The sequence below is a fragment of the Sylvia atricapilla genome, chromosome 3 (assembly GCF_009819655.1).
Source record: "Sylvia atricapilla isolate bSylAtr1 chromosome 3, bSylAtr1.pri, whole genome shotgun sequence".
Lineage (NCBI taxonomy): Eukaryota > Metazoa > Chordata > Aves > Passeriformes > Sylviidae > Sylvia > Sylvia atricapilla.
In genome coordinates this window covers 34,054,221-34,075,070 of record NC_089142.1, presented here as the reverse complement: position 1 = coordinate 34,075,070, position 20,850 = coordinate 34,054,221, and the positions used below count along the sequence as shown (strand labels likewise).

Genomic DNA, 20,850 nt, shown 5'->3' with positions numbered 1-20,850 from the left:
GCCTCTGCCTTTTGCAGGAGAGGAACACTATCAAAATTCTTTGGAATACCAAGCACTGGGTATGAATTCAGACCTTATTCAACCACGACAATTATGTGCACAGGCCTGAAGATATCCTTGTATAAACACCCAAAGTGCTTCTCAATCAAATTGAGTTGGGATTCACATTAATCCTAGAAAAGGAGTCTTAATAAGGTGACTTGGGATCTCAGCTTCTCACTAAACTAGAACATTAATGTTTTGAAAAGAGCTAAGGAAAGCAGGAAAAAGAATGACTCCCTTTTATTCAAAGGAGAAGCATTAGAGTATTTGCCAAATAGTTTCAAGCAGATCTTTTCACAGTGCTGTTGCATAAAACCTGTCTGCCAGACTTCCCTTGTTTCACAGATGAATGTCCAGTCTGAAGATACTTGTTTCTCAAGTAGGTGATCTTCAGATGTGAGAGGCTACTTTGATTTGTTGAGAGAGCTCCAACCCCTTCTGAACTTAATTTTTGTTGCAGCTGTATTTGTGATGCATAATTGATTCACTTAGGTATGGTCTGAGTGAGAAAAGAGCAAGCAAATATTTGTATTCCCTTTAGCCATCCTGCACACTGCATAGGACTATTTTTTTCCCATGAGTTTACTTTATTTGAAGTATATTACCAAGCTATGGCAAATACTAAACTTCTCTAATATACAAGGAGCATGAAAGCTTTGAACAAATCCAGGCTTTTCTTACAGTGCTTTGGGAAGATGGTAAACCAGGATAAAGTAATGAGAGAGAAGCAGAAATTGTATCTCAGTGCTTGGGGCTTGTGGAATATTTTATCCACCACTGCACTGTAAAAGCTAAGACACTCCTGTGCAAAGAGGAGCACTGTATTTGTAACAGTCTGAACATGTAATCCTGTTCAAAAGTATCCCAAGTCAGAGCCACTTAAACACAAACGTCCTGTTGTAGTCTTATTCCCAGGGTACTCACCTGGATCCCGTGTGAACACGGGTGACTGCCAGCACCAGAGAGGGTGAAGTCTCATCCTGATTTTGAACTAAGTCCTACTTTTAAATCCTGCTAAGTGTACTCAGATAGTTTATCAGCACTAATTAGGAGTTCAATGCATCTTTCCAGATTGCAGAAGAAGCCTACAGGAAGAACACTGCATCTGTCTACCCTCAGCCCAAGGACCTCGAAGCCTTCATCCGCTCTCAGGTGTACAGCACTGACTACAACAGCTTTGTGGCTGACTCCTACACCTGGCCTGAGGAGGCCATGAAAGTCAAACTGTAAATATTCAATGGAGAATGAACAAATCAGCTGCTGTTAAAAAGCATTAAAACATTAAGATTGTTTCTGCCTAGGAAGCCTAAGAATAGCTAATTTTTTAAGATGCAGAAAACTTTTTCTAATTCATAGTAGTTGGTTAGAAACTCAGATTGAGAAACCATCAATTATACATCAGAAAATAAAAATTAATCTGAGAAATATATTTGCGTTTGGTTATTTTGATTGTTATTTTAATTGAGATGTCCTACACTACAGATTGACAGATCTTTTTGAAACAAGTGGTTGTATCTGGAGTCAAGAGTTTTGTCACAAACATCAATGGAAACTTAAGCAGATAAATGGATACTTAAAAATGCATTTGATGTTTTATCCATTACAGTCACAGTGTAATTTGCATAGTTTGTGAACCAATTATTTAATAAAAACCCCCAAAGTTTAAGCAAAAACCATAAGGTTAGAATATTTTATTCCAAAGAAAATCCTTACTGGTCACTCTTGTGTGGAGTTATAAAATGAAAAATTTTTAGAAGAACCAAACCTGCAGAACCTTTTGTTCACATCTAATTAGAACATTTTAAGTTTACTAACAGTACCATGCAACATTGCAAAAATTTACCATTAGCTAAGGTAATTTTCTGTATAAGATTAAGGATTTTATTCTCCCACCAAGATAGCCACTGTTCTGATCCATTGCAAATGTTTGGCCTAATTTCTTGAACTCCATGTTTCTTGACAAAAAGGGAGCATCAAAATGCCAGGAACAGACTTCGAGGAATTATAAGTTCTTAAACAATTACCAGTCCAAGAAAAATGTAATATATTTTGTGGATGGTTCTGGAAACAAAGGTTACTTTAACATTTTTTCTGCTGTTTTTCTCTAATCTTTGCTAGAGAGATTATCTCTAGAAAACCAAATATTAATTTTTTTTTTCTGTCTAGCTGCAGACAGAAGATCCCAGATTCAGTAAGGGAGGTATTTTCTCCCTCACTGCCTAATGGGAACATGTCAACATTTTTGTCTCACTGTGCTTTAGGCAGAAGATATGATCACACAAACAGTACACTTACCACAGTAAAGACATGAATCATATTCTGAGCAACCAGAAGCACTCTGCATTTCAGTGCCATCCTCTGCATTTCAATGTATTGCTGTCGTGAGAATGGTATTAAAACATTTCCTCGTGTTTCATTTGAAATAAAATTATGTCTGTTATTTATGTTGTCATTAGCTGAGTCTGCTGAAACACAGTCTTTGAACAGCTGCTGTTGAGTGCCTGAGTGTTGGAGTCGATCAGCCAGACTCTGCAGCCAGCAGAGAGTCTGCTTTTCTTGCTTGGTACCCATTTTCACATTAAGGCACTCAGGCACAGAGTGGAAGGTGGTGGGCTGGTGGTCCTTCCAGGCACAGCTGCTGGGGACTTTACAGCAGTGTTCTTCAACTACATATTATATTGATGACCTTTAAATATGATCATGCATTGCAAACTGGAACACTCACTACCCACACTCAGCACGCTTCCCCACAGGCAAACGCTGCCTCATGAACCACTAACAGCATTGCCTCTTAGAAGCTGCTGGAAAATTCTCTCCATAGTAATTTGACTATGGAGAGAATAAAAAGGATTCTTCAAGTTATTTGTATTTTTTTGTAATATTAAATATATATATAGGGCTTTTTCCTATTGTCTGTATTTTACATATATTTCCTTATGTTATGTAGGGAGGAAAACTAAACTTTGTCTCATCTGACCCATTTTCATTTCCAAGGTGTTTGGCCTAACACAGTGTAAACATAAAATGCCATGAACTGAACAGATGGAAAATTGTTATTAAGATAACCAGACAGACACTTGGCTGTATGACAACCTTGTCATACAAAAGGAAGAGACATGGATGTGACGGATGAACCACTTGGTGGGTGAGGGTGGTCGGTTGCAAAGAGTTGCAGCCAACAGCTCGATGTCCAAGTGGAGACCAGCAAGTGACATTCCTCAGGGGCTGGTGGTGACACAGACAGGGGGACCAACTGCACCCTCAGCAGGTCTGCTGATGGCACCAAGCTGTGTGGAGCAGTCAACACACTGGAGGGAAGGGATGTTATCCAGAGGGACCTGGAGAGGTGGGTCTGTGCAAGCCTCATGGTGTTCAAGCTCGAGGCAATCCCAGGCACAAACACAGACTGGGTGGGGAATAGACTGAGAGCAGCCCTGAGGAGAGGGACTTGGTACTGGTAGACAAGCTCAACATGAGCCAATGATGTGCACTTGAAGCCAAGAAAGTCAGCTATATCCTAGACTGTATCAAAAGCAGCATGACCAGCAGGCTGAGGGAGGTGATTCTCACCACCTTCTCCCTTTTTGTGAGACCTCAAATGGACCATTGCATCCAGCTCTGGGACATGAACCTAAAAGGAACCTAGAAGTCCAGAGGAGGGCCACAAAAAACGATCAGAGGGATGGAGCACCTCTCCTATGACAACTGAGAGAATGGGGATTGTTCAGCCTGGAGAAGAAAAGGCTTTGGCAAGACCTTACAGCATTTACCAATACCTGAAGGAAGACTACAAGGCGGCTGGAAAAGGGACTTTTTTACAAGCATATGTAGTGACATGACAAGGAAACTGAAAGAGAGTAGTTTTAGATGAGATGGGAAGCAATTCACTCAGCACAGTACAGATGAGGAGACAGAAGTGTGTAATTCCTAACACACTGTGGAATGTTTATGACCTTTCAAGTGCTTTGAGGCATGGCTCACAGAGACAAATGCCAGTTTTAGAGTCTTAGAAAATCAGTGAACATGTCCCAAAAATACATGGCAGTTCAGCACAAAAGCTGAGATTAACTACTTGAACCATTCCCCTCAGATGTTAAAGTTTCCCTTTTCGCAGCAGCTGTAAGGCGAAATGTTTCAGCATTAGCAACACCTCTTGCTCTCCAGAATTAGAACTCTTCATAAACAGTTTCTCTCAATTGTCTGAAAGTTTGCCTTCAACACCAAATAAAATCTGAAAAATGTGTCCACTTTGATGCTCTTTCAGGAATTCTAGGAACTGGCCAAGATCCATGTGATAGTCATTCCTCAGGCCGTAATCGCCATGTGCCTGAAACTGCAGGTCTTCAAAACTCTGAAAGAGACGAAGATGATCAATGCTTCCCTCCGTTTCTATATTCTCCACATGCTTGCATGAAATGTGCTTCCAGCTGGGATATCTAATAACACGCCAGAACTCGTCGCAGTTTTCTCGGAGTCCCTCCACACAGATGACACCAGGTTTCCCAGTTAGGCAGAAGCCAGTCAGATTTAACTTCTTTGCAGAGTCAAAAATCTTTTTCCTCAGTTCCTGCCTGTATATGTGATGGCTGTAGATCCACATGCGATGCAGCATTCCCTTAACCCTGACTTCTTTAGAAGCACACTCAGAAGAGGCCTCACTGTTTTCCAGGAAAGGCAGGCTGTTGTCCTTCACCCACTGCACAGCCTCACACACACACAGCTCTCCTGAATCCAGAGAGCTGATGTGAGAGGCCAGACGAGTATTGAGCTGCAGCTGTTGCTGTCTATGCAGAGCATCTGATCTGGCAAAGAGCTGAGGAGCCACCTGAGGGTACATATGAGGAAGGAGAACCTGCAATTCCACCTTGACCTTAAAAACAGAAAACACACACACAGAGACAATTAATTCTGCAGCTACAGAAGACACACTAGATTCTTCTTCCTTGTCAGAAGCAGTTTATGAGGAGATGTAATCAAGATTGCAGCATCCTACTAACTGGAATTAGTTGTACTTCCCTTTCGTTCCAATAACCTGTTCTTTTGTCTGTTCCTTCTGTTGCATCCTGCTGTCACTTTCGCAACACTTCCCATGTTATCCAGGCAGCTTTTGTGCTGTTCACAGAACTAATGCCATGGCTTGGGAGAAGGTACACAGTTACCCTTGAGGGGTATTTCTAGCTCAGTGTTGCTACAACAATGAACTGTGGGAGTCAAAGGCTTTTGAGAATCTCACCCCTTACCAAATGCACATGACTAATGAACTCAGCCCAGCTGCTGGAATAAAAGGCCAAGAGTTACATGAAATGGTGTTTGTGATTGTACCTACTGTATATAGAGACACGTGGGGGGAGTGTTGTAAATACTTGATCTTCAAGGTTGCTCCCAACCTAAACCATTCTATGATTCTGTGCATTACCATTATTTTAAGGAAGTATTCACTGTAAAGAGGAATCAGGATTATAGGGGATGAAAAGATCAATGTACATTTCAGGTCAGGGAGACCTCTAGATTATCTTATCTGATGTCTTATGAACTTCTCTTGATTATTCCTACAGTGCTTTCAAACGGAGCACCACAGTTCTTTGGCAGCTGAACCCTGCCTCTAGTCCAAGAGGAAGGATTTGTGTGTCCTCAGTGCTTCAAGCTCCTGTAGACTATTAGGGGGTACTCACTGCAGTGTACAATCATATGATTAGTCCTGCAGAGAGAAGTGAATCATGAAATGACTAATGATCTTTCCAAGTTCCTTGACTATCTGCTGTGGGAAAAAACCCTACTACTCCTACACAAGCCCTCCCTACATGGTTCATAAAACTTCTCTCTGAAGATGGATGAAAGGGTGCATTTTAGAAAGATACCTAAGCTTGTATCTCAAGTTTAAAAAAAAAATCATGAGTCTATCTCATTACCCAGTTAATTATTCTGTTTGATTACCTTCATTCCATGGAAAATGGCTTTTAGGCTGAGTTTGTCTGCTCTCTATTTCTAGTCACTGCATGAGTATCCACTTGGACCTGCACTCGGGTTCTCTGTGCAAGTATTTACATCAATTAGTTCAATGTGTTTCTTCCATCAGTTAAACTGTTGTAACTCAGCATACTGCAGTTTGGTTTCTCTGCTCATAGGCTGGGTTTGGTTTTGTGTTCTTGTGCCTCCTCATAACTGCATTCTGCCATTTGGGGCTATTTTTACATTACTGTATTTCTAACGCAGATGTTAGCAGCAGCTGAGATATTCTGTTACTCTTGACTTTTCAAACAGCAAACAAACATGCGTTGGCTTTTTTTAGCCCTTCTTTCCCGGCGGAGTTCTCAAGTGTGTGCAGGAGCAAAGACACCACCAGCCATGAACAAGCCTCTTGGCAGCTCTCACCTTCGCCTCCCCTACATCGAGAGCGATGCGATATTCCAGCTGCGGGGGCAGGGCTCCGTCAGCAGAACTCAGGTAGCGCTGGACGCTGGGCACGGCATCGGCATCCAGACTGAATTCCCCTCTTTTGGGAAACATCGAAAGGAGCATTTCCACTTCCAGCAGCTGGAGCTCCAGGCATTCTTTTACCGTGACAGCCATTGCACTGCTCTCCACACACGCCTGGAATGAGAGGGCTGGAGTCACATCCCGGGGTTTAACACATGGTTCAGCACCACAGGGAGGCCCCAGGATCCTTGAAGGGCAGAATTTGGTTAAACACGGCTGGACACGGGGCGCTCAGCCCGGGCAGGGGCGGTCAGGAGGAGCCCTGGGGCTCGGGGATGGGAAAGAGCAAAGAGCACGGGCTGGAGTCCGGCACTGATGAGCGCGGGCAGTGACACATTCATTATTTATGGTATAAATACAACGGATTTATGGTATAAATGCGATACTCCCCGCGTTGTCTGGATGTCTTGGCTGAAGCCCAGCCGGCAGCCCGACATCCCACACAGCCGCCTCCCCGACCGCGGGACCGGGGGAGAATCGGGGGTAAAAGGCTGAAAATTCCCAAGTTGAGATAAAGACAGTTCCACACGGAAAGCAAAAGCCGTGCAGACAAGCAAAGCAAGGAATGAACTCCCTGCTTCCCATGGGCAGGTGGATGTTCTGCCATCCCCAGGAGAGCCGGGCCCCATCACACCTAACGCTGATTTGGGAAGACAAATGGCATCGCTGCAAACGTCCTCCCCTTCCTCCTTCGTCCCCAGCTTTATATACTGAGCATGATGTTCCATGGTCTGGAATGTCCCTTTGGTCAGTTGGGGTCACCTGTCCCGGTTCCTCCCAAGCTCCCCCAGCCCGGCATACAAAAATCAGAAAAGCCCTTGGCCCTATGTAAGCGCTGCCCAGCAATAACAAAAACATCTCCACATCATCATCACTGTGTTCAGCACAAATCGGAAACACAGCCCCGTACCAGCCAGTGTGAGGAAAATGAACCCAAACGCCGCGCACTGGGAGGGAAGCTGTGTCCTCCGAGCGCGCTGTCAGTGAGGCTGTGCGGGATGTCACGGCGATTCCCGCCCGGCCCCGGCTCCCGCCGCCATTCCCGAACACCGCGGGATGGGGATGGGCGGGGCGGCGCCTGCGCGACAGCGGCGCCGGGCGGGGGCGGGGCCCAGGCGCCACGCGGCAGTCGTTGCCCCGCCCACCTACCACCATTGGTCGGTTCCCCGCGAGTGGGCGGGGCCGCGCCGGCTCCGTGCGGGGCGCACGGCGGCGGCTTCGGCAGGACCGTGTCACACCCATCCCATCGCTCGTGTCCCGCTCCGCGCGGCCCGTCCCGTCCCGTCCCGTCCCAGCCGGTGCGGCCGGGGGTCCCCGGGGAAGCAGCCGTGCAGGGGGCGCGTGTCGGGCTGGCCCCGCCCGCCCGGCCTGGTGTCCGTCTGCCGGTCCCCACGGAGCCGCGACATCCCGCTGAGGGCTTCCCTGCAAGCGCCTGGGGAGGCGGGACGCGCTGCTTTTGAGCTCGGAAATCAGTGTATGGAGCCGCGGCCGGGCGCACTGAGCGGCTGATGCCGCGGTGAGAAACGGGAGGCTCCGCTGCGGGGATTTGTTAGGATCCCTGGATCCAGCCGGCTGACTGGGAACCGTGGCTCTCCGCCTCGCCGCTGCGTGATCTGCTTGTGTCTGGTCACGCCGCGTTTACCCGGTGCGCTCCTGTCCTGGTCCCCGCTGCCCGGGGATTGAGGGCGGCGCTTTAAGGCGCCCGCAGCCTTCAGAGCGTGAAACATTACAGCGACTTGTCTCCTCTCACTTCCATCTCTGTTCTTTCCTTCTCCAGACATGGATCCGGAGGCCCTTAGGAAGTACTCGGCGCTGCACCCCAAGCCTGCGGGGCTGACCCTGCACTACGGCACCGCCGGCTTCCGCACCAGGGCCGAGCAGCTGGATCACGTCGTGTTCCGCATGGGCCTGCTGGCAGTGCTCCGGTCCCGGGCCGTGGCGGCCACCATTGGCATCATGGTTACAGCGTCTCACAACCCTGAGGTGAGAGCTGCCCTTTCCTTCAACGTGTGAGCGCTTCGCTGGAGCGCTGGGAAGCGCTTTGGTAGAAGGGTGGAAAGATGTGATCAGTTTGTTGGAATCAAAGCTCATCATAGCGCTGATCCTGAAGACACCGGGACCTGCTTGAAACATTTAGCCTGCTGCTCTCTGTAAATCGGAAGTTATTTTTCCCCTGTACACAGAAGTGGGGAATTTTTTTTTTCTCATGTGGAAATGGTGGAACACAGGAAACATTTCATGTTGCAATGTAACTTTCTAATGTTGGGAAGCTGGGAGTAACCTTGAGAAGAGAAGAACCCATGAGTAAAGTCTGTAAATTTTAAAAATAAACATGCAGGTGCAGCAATTAGAAATCAGGCATTTAGACTTCTGCTGCTGTGGAGTATTGAAGGCTATTAGAATCTCCCCTTATGTAATTTTAATGTCAAATGAATTTCATACCAAAATTATAAGGAAGAAAGAGTTGGATACTCAATATACCTATTATAGTGCTTCTTTGGGGGTTTGGTGGAGGTTTAAATAAACAGCTAAGCTATTGCATCCCAGAAGTTCTCCACTTTTAAAGAAGCAATGTGACTGAACCATGTGTTGTCTGTCTTCAAAGAGGTTTTATTAGTTTATTAGTAAGTTTATTAGTTACTTTTAGACTTATTATTTTTTGTTCTTTTGTTTTTCTGGTAAGGAAGACAATGGTGTAAAGCTGGTTGATCCTCTTGGTGAAATGCTGCACCCTTCCTGGGAAGAGTATGCCACACAATTAGCAAATGCAGAGGAGCAAGAATTACAGAAAGTGATAACTGAGATCTGCCAAAAGGCAGCAGTGAACCTGCACAAAGATGCCTCAGTTTTTATTGGCAGAGACACCAGGTAATGACAAAAGGCTGTAGATATATCCTACTCTTCTGGAAATACCAGTGCTGTCTTCAGGGGAATTGAGTGGGTACTGTGTGATGTCCACTTGTGTCCAGCACTTTACATGTGTTTGCAATCCCTGGGGGTGTTGGCTTTCAAACTTTATTGGGAATTGCCTAAAACAGAGAAAGGTTTGGATTTCTTTACAGTGAGTCTAAATCTTCTGGCAGGAAGTTTGTGGAGTCTTCCACACATGCTTCCTTCCCAAGTCCATAGATAAATGCCTTTGCCAAGGTTATCAGCTGTACTTGTTGTTTTCCAGGCCAAGCAGCAAGAAGCTGTCCCAGTCAGTTATAGATGGTATCCAGGTTCTAGGTGGTCAGTACCATGGTAGGTTACACTTCAGCAATTCTAATCTCCTTTCAGGATTTTTATGTAAATGTGACTCTTTTATGCAGCCCTAAAGCAACAGCCCAGACACATTTCCATCCCTGCTTGTAACAATCTTATTTCAGGGTGGTTGTGTGGCTTTAATGCAGGGCAGGGGAGGGTTATGTTTTCATACGACAACTTGAAAAATTTCATATGTGTTTCCTGTACTACGTTTGTCTGTTCACTGTACAACTTATAAGCAACAATTAATTTGCACTTCCATTCTGAACGTTGTTCCTTTTATTTCACACTAGACTATGGTCTGGTGACGACACCACAGCTCCATTACATGGTCTGCTGTCAAAACACCCAAGGGCAGTATGGGAAAGCTACACTGGAAGGTTATTATGAAAAACTCTCCAAAGCTTTTATGGAACTGATAAAACAGGTGAATAGTAGGTGTTGTCTTCTTCATGCAAATGTAAAAAAGTTAATCTCTTCTGTTTGTTGACCTGTTTGGTCCTGAAGTTTCTAATTCAGCATGCTCTAGGTGTGTTTTCTCCGGGGTAACAGTTCACTTTGCCCCTTCTTCCCTTGCACTAAGTCTCACTGCTCTGGAGAGAGTCAGAAGCACCTGAAGATTGATTGTGCCAATGGAATAGGAGCCCTGAAGCTATCAGAAATGAAGCCCTACTTTCCACAAGAAGTGCTAATTCACATATATAATGATGGAACCAAGGAGAAACTGAATCACTTATGTGGTGCAGATTTTGTGAAAGTTCACCAGAAACCACCTGGAGGTATGTAGTCAGTAATTTTATGTTGCTTTACCTCCTCTGCAGGGTCTGGCAAAGGTCCACATCCTTGGGTAAGTGAGTAAGTGAAGCTCCCTGTTCCTTACTGAGTCACTGTATGAATGGCTCTCCTTGTGCAGTGGAAAGAGGCAATAGCATGGCCAGGTTTGGCATCTCTGTGTGAGTCTGAACTGCTTGGAAGGGCACAGTGTCTCTCTGACTGGTGGAAATATGTTTGACAGTCTCTTCTGAATGTTAACCTGGCAGAGTCCAAAGATCAGTCAAGCCTGGCTTAGTGTTATTTGTTTTACTCTCTCTTGTATTAGACACTTTTCCGTGTTCCTGCAGAAGGGCTGGGTTAATTAACAGCTTGGTGCCAGCAGGCTGACTCATTGATATAAACCAGCGAGGAAATGATTTCAATCAATTCCTGAGAACTGTATAAAAGAAAACCCCTGAACTGGGAGAGCAGGCTGATTTGGATGTGAGATTATTTCAGGCTAAACTGAGTTCTCCATTAGACAGCTGTCTTTTCACTGCAGCTGCTGGCCAGATCTGAACACCAAGATGTAGTGTTGCTTCCCCTTCCCACGCTGGTTGTGTACTGGAGAAATGCAGTGCTGGGAGCAGCACAGTGGCAGTACCTGCTGGGGATGGATCCTGGCTTTAACTGTGCCTGAGTCATTTGTATGCAGACCTGTGCTCTGAAAAGAAAATGTGTTTTCCTAGTCACTCACTGAAATAAATTACCTGACTTTGTTTCTTTTCCTGTCTTTAACTTGCATTTGTCACTCTGTGCACTAGGGCTGGACATGAAGCCCAATGAGAGATGCTGCTCATTTGATGGTGATGCAGATAGAATTGTTTATTATTATAAGGACACAGCTGGCCATTTTCACTTGATCGATGGAGATAAAATAGCAACTTTAATTAGTATCTTCCTAAAAGAACTTCTTGCCAAGGTAACTCTAACAAATTAAATGAATGCTGGTATTTTAATTAGTAAAGTAATCTGAGGAAAGCTGTGTTGCTTGGTATGTGGTCTCTCTACATCTGCCTAAAGTGAACCAGCTTTAAAAAGAGATCCGTCCTGTACCTCACTGCTGTGGCCAAAAAGAGGTTTGGAAAGTCTGAGCTTGAAGAGCTGCTTCAGACAGACCTGAGAAAAATCAATATGGGATGTACAAAGACTTGAACAGAATTCATGTTGCTTTAACCATACAGATGTTCTCAGTGAGCTGGTGCCTCCCTCTGGTATGCAGGAGGTTTAATTGTACATTTAACAGTTCTGATCATCTTTCTGTTTATCTTTTTTGTTTGTCTATGTGCCTGTTGGACAGTAAAACTTGGCTTATTGGTTTGCTCAGGTACAAGAGAACTTCGAGATGGCAGTGGTACAAACAGCTTATGCCAATGGGAATTCAACACGCTACCTCCAGGAAACACTGAAGGTATTCTCTGTGCTTTTTCTAGGTAGTTTAATTATTTTTTTTAAAGTAAATGCCACTGTAATATGATTGCTAGAAAAAATTAAAATCAAGCAAAAATAAATTACTTTTTCAAATCTCCAGTAGTGGTTAAATTCTTGGTGGCAAAGGAGATGCAAGAGGGCAGAGCTTAAGAAGTTCTAGTCAGCTTTTAATAATTTAAAAAATGTTTAATGAAATCCCTTGGTACTTAAACAAACTGAGGACTTCATAGCTTTGCAACCAAGTCAATAAAGACTCCTTGATATTTTGAGACTGATTGTTTAATTTTCTGCAGCAAGCTAAATTTTCAGGAATTGAGAGTAGGTTTCTGTTTGTATGTGAATCAAGTGTGTTCCCTGAAATTATAAACTAAATTGGATTTCTCTAGGTTTGGAGTTTATTTCTTTAATTCTTTAATTAGTCTTTATTTACATGAATAAATGAAATATTTTTTAATTGGGTCTGCAGAAATAGTGGAGCATTTTAGCTCTGGGACCTTAGTGGCCATGAAACATGGATTAGTTTCCAACAGTCCTTCTGGGTTGGTGCTCAGTTCCAGGCTGCTGAGGAGAGTCTGTAACCTTGTTGTCATTCTCTGCACACCTCTGGGCTGCAGGTACCTGTGCACTGTGTCAAAACAGGAGTGAAGCACTTGCATCACAAGGCCCAGGAGTTTGATGTGGGTGTTTATTTTGAGGCAAATGGACATGGCACAGTAAGTATGAGCATGTAATCCATATGATCAGCCTCTTTGTACAGAATTTGGGCTAAATTACATGGAGAAAGCAGTCTTCACTCTCTGCTAGGTTTTATAAATGAGACTTTTTCTCCTTGTTTGAAAATAAGAGTTGTTTACTCCTTCTGTCTTTATCACAGCATTGCCACCAGCTCCTCTGTGCTTTATGGGAGGGGGGTGGGAATTCATGGTAGCAAACATTAATGATTGCTGTTTGGGCTTAAATGGTAAAAGTTTCATCCTCACTACTGCATGAGCCTTGGTTTTGTCTTGACAAGCTCTCATCTTTTTCTTCTAGGTGCTGTTTAGTAAAGCTGCTGAAACTAAAATACGACAGCTGGTAAAAGAGGAGAAAGATGATGAAAAAAGAGCAGCAGCAAAGATGATTGAAAACATGATTGACTTGATTAATCAGGTAAAAACTGAGCGAACTGAACCGCGGGGTTGGCAGGGTTAGCTCCTGTTTGTGAGCTCCCGTCAGGCTGCTGCTGGGGGCTGCTGGAAGCGTTCTGGTGAAATGCTGCCTCCCTGTCTTCACTGCTGCAGTGTTTTCCCTCCCTGTCGGCAGACTGTTGGCGATGCCGTCTCAGACATGCTGGTTATTGAAGCAATCCTGGCTCTGAAGGGTCTGACTGTGCAGCAGTGGGACGCTCTCTACACCGACCTCCCCAATCGGCTGCTCAAGGTCCAGGTGAGGTTCCAGCCACGCTGGCTCAGGCTACAGCAGCCTCTGGGGGCCCTGCTCACAGCATCTTTTGCCTGCACACATTTTGATAAGCTTTATTTTAAAGCTGAAACAGACCATGAAAGGGCAGAAACAGGCCAAAGAAGCTGGGGAAGAAGTCAGAGGAGGGACAAGGATTTCACTTGGACTAAAATAGAAATATGACTTTTAAAAAGATGAAATAATAGCCAAAAATGCCTGACCAAAACTCTTCAAATTTTAACTTAAGAAGAAATTCTAACTTTCAAGTTAGAAAAATCCTATTTTGCCAAGGCCTCTGCCTGCTGGGCAGCTGGATTTTTCTTGCTGTGCCACCTTGTATAACTTGAATATTCAAGCCTGTATTCTTTTCAACATTCAAAGAGCTTGAGCAGAAGGTACCATGTGGCAGCATTCTGTTAGATAGAGTAAGGAAGCTCTGGAGTCTAAATGAAATGGAGGAAACAATTTAAGTTTCTGATCTACTGGGAGAAGCTGTAGCTTCACTTCAAGCTGACCAAGAAGGCAAGTTCAGAACTGCCCCTTTTTTTTTTTTTTTTTTTTAACTGAGCAGCTGAGGCCTCTCAAGACTTGGTTAATAGATGCTGCAGGGATCCAAGGAACCCCAAGTCTTTGAGTAGCCCTTTATTAGCTCCCAAACAGAACTCTTCTCCAGGCAGCAGAACACAGCCAACCCTGAATTTGTGTCCTACCCTATTTCTGATGCCACAGGTGGCAGACAGGCGCGTTATTGACACGACGGACGCGGAAAGGCGAGCGCTGACGCCCCCGGGGCTACAGGAGAAGATTGATGCCCTTGTAAAGAAATACAGACTGTCCCGGGCGTTTGTCCGTCCGTCAGGAACAGAGGACGTCGTCAGAATCTATGCTGAAGCAGACACACAGGTCAGAGCTTGACTCGTTTGTGAGTGGGCTTGTTCACATTAAACAATCTTCTGCCTAGCAGGGAGTGATGAAGGAAGTCTGATTCCAGACTAATCATGCTTCACAAATGCTAAATTTGGAAAAAAAGACTGTGATCACAAAAAGTCACTTTGGATTTTCTTTTATTTAGAAAAGTAATGTTTAATGTTCTCAATGTTTATCTTCAAAAGGAAAATATAAATGTTTATAAAGGCAGATTTAACACCAGATGATTTTGAAAAGACAACCAGCCTTCTAGCAGCTCAGGGTTAAGAAAAAAATTTGCCGAGGCAGCCCTTAACTACACAATTTCATAAGAAGCAAAATAGAAAAAAATTCTGGCTGCTGTTAAGTTAGTCCAGATCAGAACTTAAAGGTGACAGCAAAAGCAGTGGTCTTGCTCTCCCCACTTCACATGCTCCTAACCTGCTTCTCTCTGCCAGCATGATGGCAGTGGCTGATGGAGCAATATAGGGAACTCAGCATTTGCAGGAAAATGCTTGCCTTAATATGACATATTTGCTCTATTCTCTCATGCTGACAGCAGCATAACTAGCTTTTCCAATATTCCACAGGAGAATGCAGATGCACTCGCCCATGAAGTGAGCCTGGCTGTTTTCCACCTCGCTGGTGGAAAAGGAGCACCACCCCAGCCTATATAATGAATGGCAGTTAAAGCACACAACTTCCCTTACCTTTTTAATACTACTTTTTTTTTACCATGTGCTGCTGTGCACAGAGCCAACCCTTCCTGGGAGTAGCAAGGATTGATCAGAACTGAATGGAATATTACTCTGCTTATTCTTAACCTCCTTCAGCAAATTACCTCCTAATGAGATGCTCTTGCTGTTGAGTGTTCCCCTCCCCAAGTTTGTCTAACTTCTTGACAAACCATAGCCATGTCCAGAAGGAATTCTGCCCCTCCCTGCCCTAGCTTAGTTCATTGTCACATTGTGCCTGAAATCTAACTCCCACACCTCAGAGCACTGGCCATGGCTGCATGACCGGAGCTCTGCTGTGACTGTGCTCACAGTGGCTGCTGCAGAATCATCATCCCCACCTTCCCCCAGTAGCCCAATCATCTGTGGGCAAACAGTGTAAGACAGAGGCTGTCACTAGTCTTCAGATTCAGTTCACCTCATTTTGAGGGGGAAACAATATAAAGAAAAAGAATATTTGCAAATAATAATCTATTATTGCAATATTATCTTCATTAGAAACTTTATGACATTATTTAGAAAGTGATTTGCAGTAATAGTTTTTATAACCACACTTGAGGGAAGGGACAGAGACAAGTTTGTCATCTGTGGCCTTAATTGCTCCCCAGCACCACAGAGGGGCTGGGCCAACAGGATGCAATGTTTTAAACACACCAAGTATCCTCCTTGGCATACTTTTGTTCAGGGTTTCTACCTCTGACAAACAGTTCATTGTAGTCCTGCATTAACTCCTGCCATAATAGCATTTTACAGGTTATTAAATAAGCACAAATTCCAGTATATCTTTAAAAAAAAAAAAAAAAAAGACAAAAATAAACTGGAAACAAATTGAAAAAATGTGCACCTTGTATTTTTTTTTTCGTTGTTTTAAAGACAGAACTCAAGACAACAAAACATTTACTGTAAATAGTAGGCACTATAATCAATATGAGCCACCAATATTTAAACTTGATTCAGGCCACATCCAGAACTTCTCTTATTTACAAATATTTAACTTAAATACAACATTAAGTATTTCATTACATACAAAATAAGAAAAGAATACTATACAACTGGGAAAGATACAGTATTTCATTTAGATAGTTACACTACATCTAGGCTGAGTAGTACCAGTTTGGTTCATGATTTTATGACACCTTCAAGAAAATCCTTCTCAACCATTTCTTCTATCTTCTGTCTTGCTTTGCTGGAGAAGGTCTTGAGGTTCTCCATTTTTATGTCCTTACTTGGGAAACAGTTGGGGTAAAGGACAGGGCTCCCTGAGTGTCCAACACATCTACTTGTGACTTTGCTGTTAAAAACTTGGCTGAGTACATTGAAGAAAGGCAAGAGCTGCTCAATGCTGCGAACAGTGTAGATGGTTAAAAGCAAGTGACCTGGTTCCCAGCTTAGTGTTTTCCCTGAGCCATCCTCCTCTGGGTTTTTCTGCAAATACAGAGACATGGGAAACAACACAGGACAAAACAGGAAAAGCACAGGTGAAAATGAAGGACTAATGTATAATACAGTACTTTTCTAAAGTCCAAAAATATTTGTCCTATCCACAAATCACACCAATGCTGAAGTGTAGGTGCCAAAGCAGATCCTCTGCTCCCCCTCATCATGCTCTGCAGAGACAATGTCTCAGAGTGTACAGGTGGCAGTCAGCTGATGCTAATGGAAGAGTTGCAGTGGGCATTCGAGTCCAACACCTCAGCTCAGGGCTGTCCCAAAGCAAGGCAGCCCTGTGGAGCTGCTCCCAGGCAGCACCCTGTGGGCAGCACAAATGGCCCAAGCTGGTGACAGCTTCACCAGCTACTTCAGCTGCTTTCCAAAGCAGGCTCCTCTCTGATGACACAAACACACTTCACCAGCTGATACTGCCAGCATCAGTGACAATAAACCCCAGAGGAGGTTAAAATAGATACAAGGCATTTTCACTTTGCAGGTTGAGTTCAGAGTTTTTGGGAAGAGCAAAAAGCAGTGCTATTTCTAGTATCGCAAATAACACACATGGACATTCTGAGAAACACTTGAAGTTGTTCTCAAAGGAAAATGGCTCAGTTAGTCTTTGTGTATTCCCAGAAGAACTCAGTTATTATGTTCCTTCCATTTCATGGAGGGGGAAATGTCAAAGGAAAGAATTTCAGGAACCCCACAAGCAAAGGCAGCAGTCACACACCAGATGCTCACCAGCAGCATCACATTGCTGTCACCCCATGCTTAGTGCTGCCTTAAATATTTGCACTGAAATACCCAAGCACCAACATCCAGATTCTTGTACAGTGCTTCCTTATTTCCTTTATCTCTGAGTCGAAAGCCATGTTCAAATCTAGACAGTAAGGTACTATCACCACTAGAAACCCCTTGTTTGTACAGTTACTGACAAACCAGTACAGAGAGCTTCTACCATGAAGTAGAATTCCAGCAGTACTGGATTTTATTCTGCAAGCAAGGAGAAAAGAAGCACAAAGGCCTCACCAAGAAGAGGCACCTGTGGATCCACCCCTGTCCCACTGCCCTGGTAGTGCCTGTGGCTGAGGCAGGGGGTCCACTTGGTAATGAAGGAAGAATGAAGGGGAAAGGACAGCAGTGGGAGCAGAGCATAAGGTAAGGATCACTGATTGCACAGCCTTTGAGCAAATAGATTTTTTTTTCAAGACACGATACTTAAACAAATACAGGTTTTGCCCTTTAAATGAAGCAACTGTCCTGCAGCTGAGAAGCCTACAGGGCACCCATTTTGCAAACCCCAATCAGGTTTAAATTCAGTATGAATGTATCTGGTGGCTTGAATCCCTCCTGCAGATCACTATTTTAGCTTTAGAAGTCTTTTGCAAAGAAAGGCTTACACCAAACCACAGCAGAGGGAAGACTGAAGTTCCAACACGAAAGGAATTGTTGATATCTTCTTTAAATTAAGCTACTAATTTTTTAGAGCTTATCCTTAAAAAACTTATTGTATTCACAGAGGATATGTTTCTTCCATACTGTTTCTGCACCATGCTGAGCATTACACAGTGGTGAGCAGGATGTGCCCCCAGCACTCAGCAAGTGTCAGTGTCCCACAGCAGCCAACCTAATGGGGTGCATGTGCAAATTCCAACTCTGAGCAATGAAATAGAACCTGTCCAAGCCATTTACTCATGGCACTATTGGCTAAGCAAACACCACTAATTCCATAGATGCTTAAAAGGACAGTTAATTTGATGAAGACCAACCAGGGATTGTCTGTTTCTCACCTGCAGTTTGACAAAAATTATTTTATAATTTAATCTTATGATTTGCAATCATAATTGTTCTTAGAACTATCATCAGCTTTTTGTAATCTATTTTGTACAGGAAACAAACTTAAAAACTTTTTTTTTAAAAATAAAAGTTATCTATAAAAATAAGGGTTCTTATACCTCAAATTCTCTCAGCTTTGTTCTATAAAAAATCTGATCTCTTAGTTCTTACTGAATGCTAAATAGTGCCCAGGGCCTTGAGGTGATGGTATTATTATGGCAAGCCTGTTTCACAACTCAAGCATCAAAGGCCACCCTCACCTGATGCTTGGCCATCTCCATTCCCTCCAAAACCACCGTCTTAAAGTCCTCCTGTTTGTCCTGTGGAAGGAAAGAGAACTTTCAGACTGCATTTCATATATGAAAAGAATAATCTGCCGTGAAGGCCGTGCAGTTGCTTGGTTGGGTGCTGTGCTTCAGCTAGAAAAATCACCCACCCCAACAAGTCCGTGATCTGAAATGGCAGACTCAAGCTAGTATGGCCAAGACACTACTAGACAAAACCAGCGTTGCCAGTTTGTGCCTCTGTTTATTTCCAGCACTGCCAAAGGAGGTTTTTAAGCACATTTTCCTCAGATAACAGAGCTTAAGCAACACCATACTACATGAATCTAAACATGATTCAGTGTCCTGAAGGAATGTAAGGATCCACTCCATTTTTCTGTTATTTTCTAAGAAAACCCCCACAGCTATACGTAATAATACTCTTCTTTGCATAAAAAAGAAATGGCCTGAAGTCGATATTCATTATCTCATGTTTATCTCATCATCATACACCTACCTATGGTTCAGTGTGCAACTGCTGCGATGACTAAGGGGTTCCAGAAATTCCAGGGAGTTTTCTGAACTCTTGAAGCATACTGTGGGAGTCCTGACTTCAGGCATTTATCTCAGCACACAGTACTTACCAGCAGCATGTATATTTATAAATCACACATGATACATAAATTCATGCACAGAGATTACTTGGAGTGTGAAAACTTTCTAACAGATACTACATTGAACACCAGGGTTAGAGGCTATGCCTGAGGAGCAGGCAGTTGAAACTCATTACTCCTTTATACATGCAAAAAGAGAAATTTAGTCTCATTTTTGTGGTCCAAAAAATGATAAAATGCAAAAATGCAGATATGCTTCAGATACTAGTTTTATCCCCCGTAATTGTGAGTCTTGCTTCAATAGCTCAGATCTGCCTGCAATTATGTTATCCCTAAATTTAATGGAGCCACTTGTACCTCCTTTACTCACTGAAGACATAAGAGACTGTAAATACAGTAGCTACAGCAAGCTGCCAGTGTTACAGCCCTGACAAAGACATCTATACAGAGAGAAACCTGAGAATAAAACTTCAAAGCTTTCTGCCATATGGCTTTGCAGTTCCTCCTTGCTTCCCTGGCTCACTCATCAACATTTCCCAGTGAACTGCCTGTCCAAGAGGGCTCTGTCCTCACAGCAGGAGCAGCAAAATATCTGATAGCCATGTTCTTAGTTGTGGCAGCAGAAGGGATCTCTCTGGGACAAGGCTTGGACAGCTTCCATGAGCTTCATCAGCACATCAGGCTCCCAAGTCCACAAACTGGGGGTTTCATACATCCCATGCACCAAGATAATGACAATTCTAATCCTGCTCCCAACTCTACAAATTGTGCAGCCAAGATTTCCTGAGAACTGTTTATACTGATCTCTGCCTTCCTCCATTCATCACAGTCCCAGCCTCTGCTCAGTCTCAACACACTTAGTTCTGCCATGTTCAGGATTGCAACAGGTTTTTAAATATTTGATTGTCATTAACAAAACTGGTTTTCTCCTTCAAAAAGTAGGTAGTCAGACTAGTATCTACCTATATGACTGGCTATCTGAAAGTGATTTTATGTTAACATATATTAGATAATGGAGCATATTTTACTTTTTAATTAAGAAATCCAAAGTCAGTGATCATAGCCATTTTGTCCATAACAGATTATTATTTTTTTCTGTTGTCTCTTAGATTAATTTTGGGTTTTTTTTGTTTGATTTGTTTGTTTTCAATACTTACATGTTGTTTTTGCCTGATGTTGACTTGAGATTACTCCAGCTGGGATCTCCTACACCAGAAAAAATCCCTTCTATTCTTCATTGTTAAAAAGAAAAAATTAAAATATCCAAACCCAAACACTACTGTGAGTTACTGTACATGAAACTTTTCGGTGAAAAGCAGAAGAAAAAAGCAACATACCTTTGCTTTTTTTCGCAGCAGCTTTGCCAGACGCACCACATAGGGTTTGAATTCCCTCTGATGTGTTCCTTGCCTTCGTACTTCCAAGCCTGAATCATCTGATGCTTCTGGAATAAAAGCCCAGCGATACCTGCCATGAGCAAACACAAGCAGATGTTACCCATACTGAACATGCAGACTTTTCTCAACAATCAAAAATATGAATGGATGAGGAAATCTGGTGAATTATCAGAGGAGGGAAGAAAAGAGAAACCCAAGTCAACTCTCACAAGAAAAACTA

At 43.5% G+C, this 20,850-nt stretch overlaps 4 protein-coding genes across 7 annotated transcripts in view; 2 read left to right on the top strand and 2 right to left on the bottom strand.

Annotated features, from left to right (window-relative positions):
- Positions 1-1,469, top strand: part of ME1 (malic enzyme 1) — a 154,894-nt gene extending 153,425 nt beyond the window's left edge. The window contains exon 14 of the mRNA XM_066315082.1: positions 1,114-1,469. Coding sequence (XP_066171179.1) covers positions 1,114-1,272 — 159 coding nt within the window. The 3' untranslated portion in view covers positions 1,273-1,469. The remainder of the gene's footprint in view (positions 1-1,113) is intronic.
- Positions 1,470-3,945: 2,476 nt separating this feature from the next.
- RWDD2A (RWD domain containing 2A) lies at positions 3,946-7,505 on the bottom strand. Of its 2 annotated transcripts, none has more exons than XM_066315084.1 (3): positions 7,430-7,505; positions 6,415-6,633; positions 3,946-4,912 (listed from the first exon to the last, which is right to left on the bottom strand). In XM_066315084.1, the coding sequence occupies exons 2-3, from the start codon at positions 6,610-6,612 to the stop codon at positions 4,235-4,237; spliced, it is 876 nt and encodes a 291-aa protein (XP_066171181.1). In that variant the 5' UTR covers positions 6,613-6,633; positions 7,430-7,505; the 3' UTR covers positions 3,946-4,234. The 2 variants fall into 2 exon arrangements, with proteins under 2 accessions (XP_066171181.1, XP_066171180.1); XM_066315083.1 differs by lacking the exon at positions 7,430-7,505 and adding an exon at positions 6,906-6,944 and having other exon boundaries at positions 6,415-6,647.
- Positions 7,506-7,958: 453 nt separating this feature from the next.
- PGM3 (phosphoglucomutase 3) lies at positions 7,959-15,926 on the top strand. Its single transcript, XM_066315077.1, has 13 exons — positions 7,959-8,164; positions 8,297-8,502; positions 9,203-9,387; positions 9,695-9,762; positions 10,059-10,192; positions 10,349-10,544; positions 11,343-11,500; positions 11,906-11,989; positions 12,624-12,722; positions 13,042-13,158; positions 13,312-13,434; positions 14,179-14,352; positions 14,946-15,926. The coding sequence occupies exons 2-13, from the start codon at positions 8,299-8,301 to the stop codon at positions 15,030-15,032; spliced, it is 1,629 nt and encodes a 542-aa protein (XP_066171174.1). The 5' UTR covers positions 7,959-8,164; positions 8,297-8,298; the 3' UTR covers positions 15,033-15,926.
- The window catches only part of DOP1A (DOP1 leucine zipper like protein A), a 60,018-nt gene continuing 55,085 nt past the window's right edge, over positions 15,918-20,850 (bottom strand). For 2 of the 3 annotated variants that reach the window (XM_066315074.1, XM_066315075.1), the window contains 3 exons: positions 20,571-20,700; positions 18,617-18,676; positions 15,918-16,514 (listed from right to left, as the gene is read on the bottom strand). In XM_066315074.1, coding sequence (XP_066171171.1) covers positions 16,209-16,514; positions 18,617-18,676; positions 20,571-20,700 — 496 coding nt within the window. In that variant the 3' untranslated portion in view covers positions 15,918-16,208. The remainder of the gene's footprint in view (positions 16,515-18,616; positions 18,677-20,570; positions 20,701-20,850) is intronic. The other variant, XM_066315076.1, reaches the window with a different exon arrangement.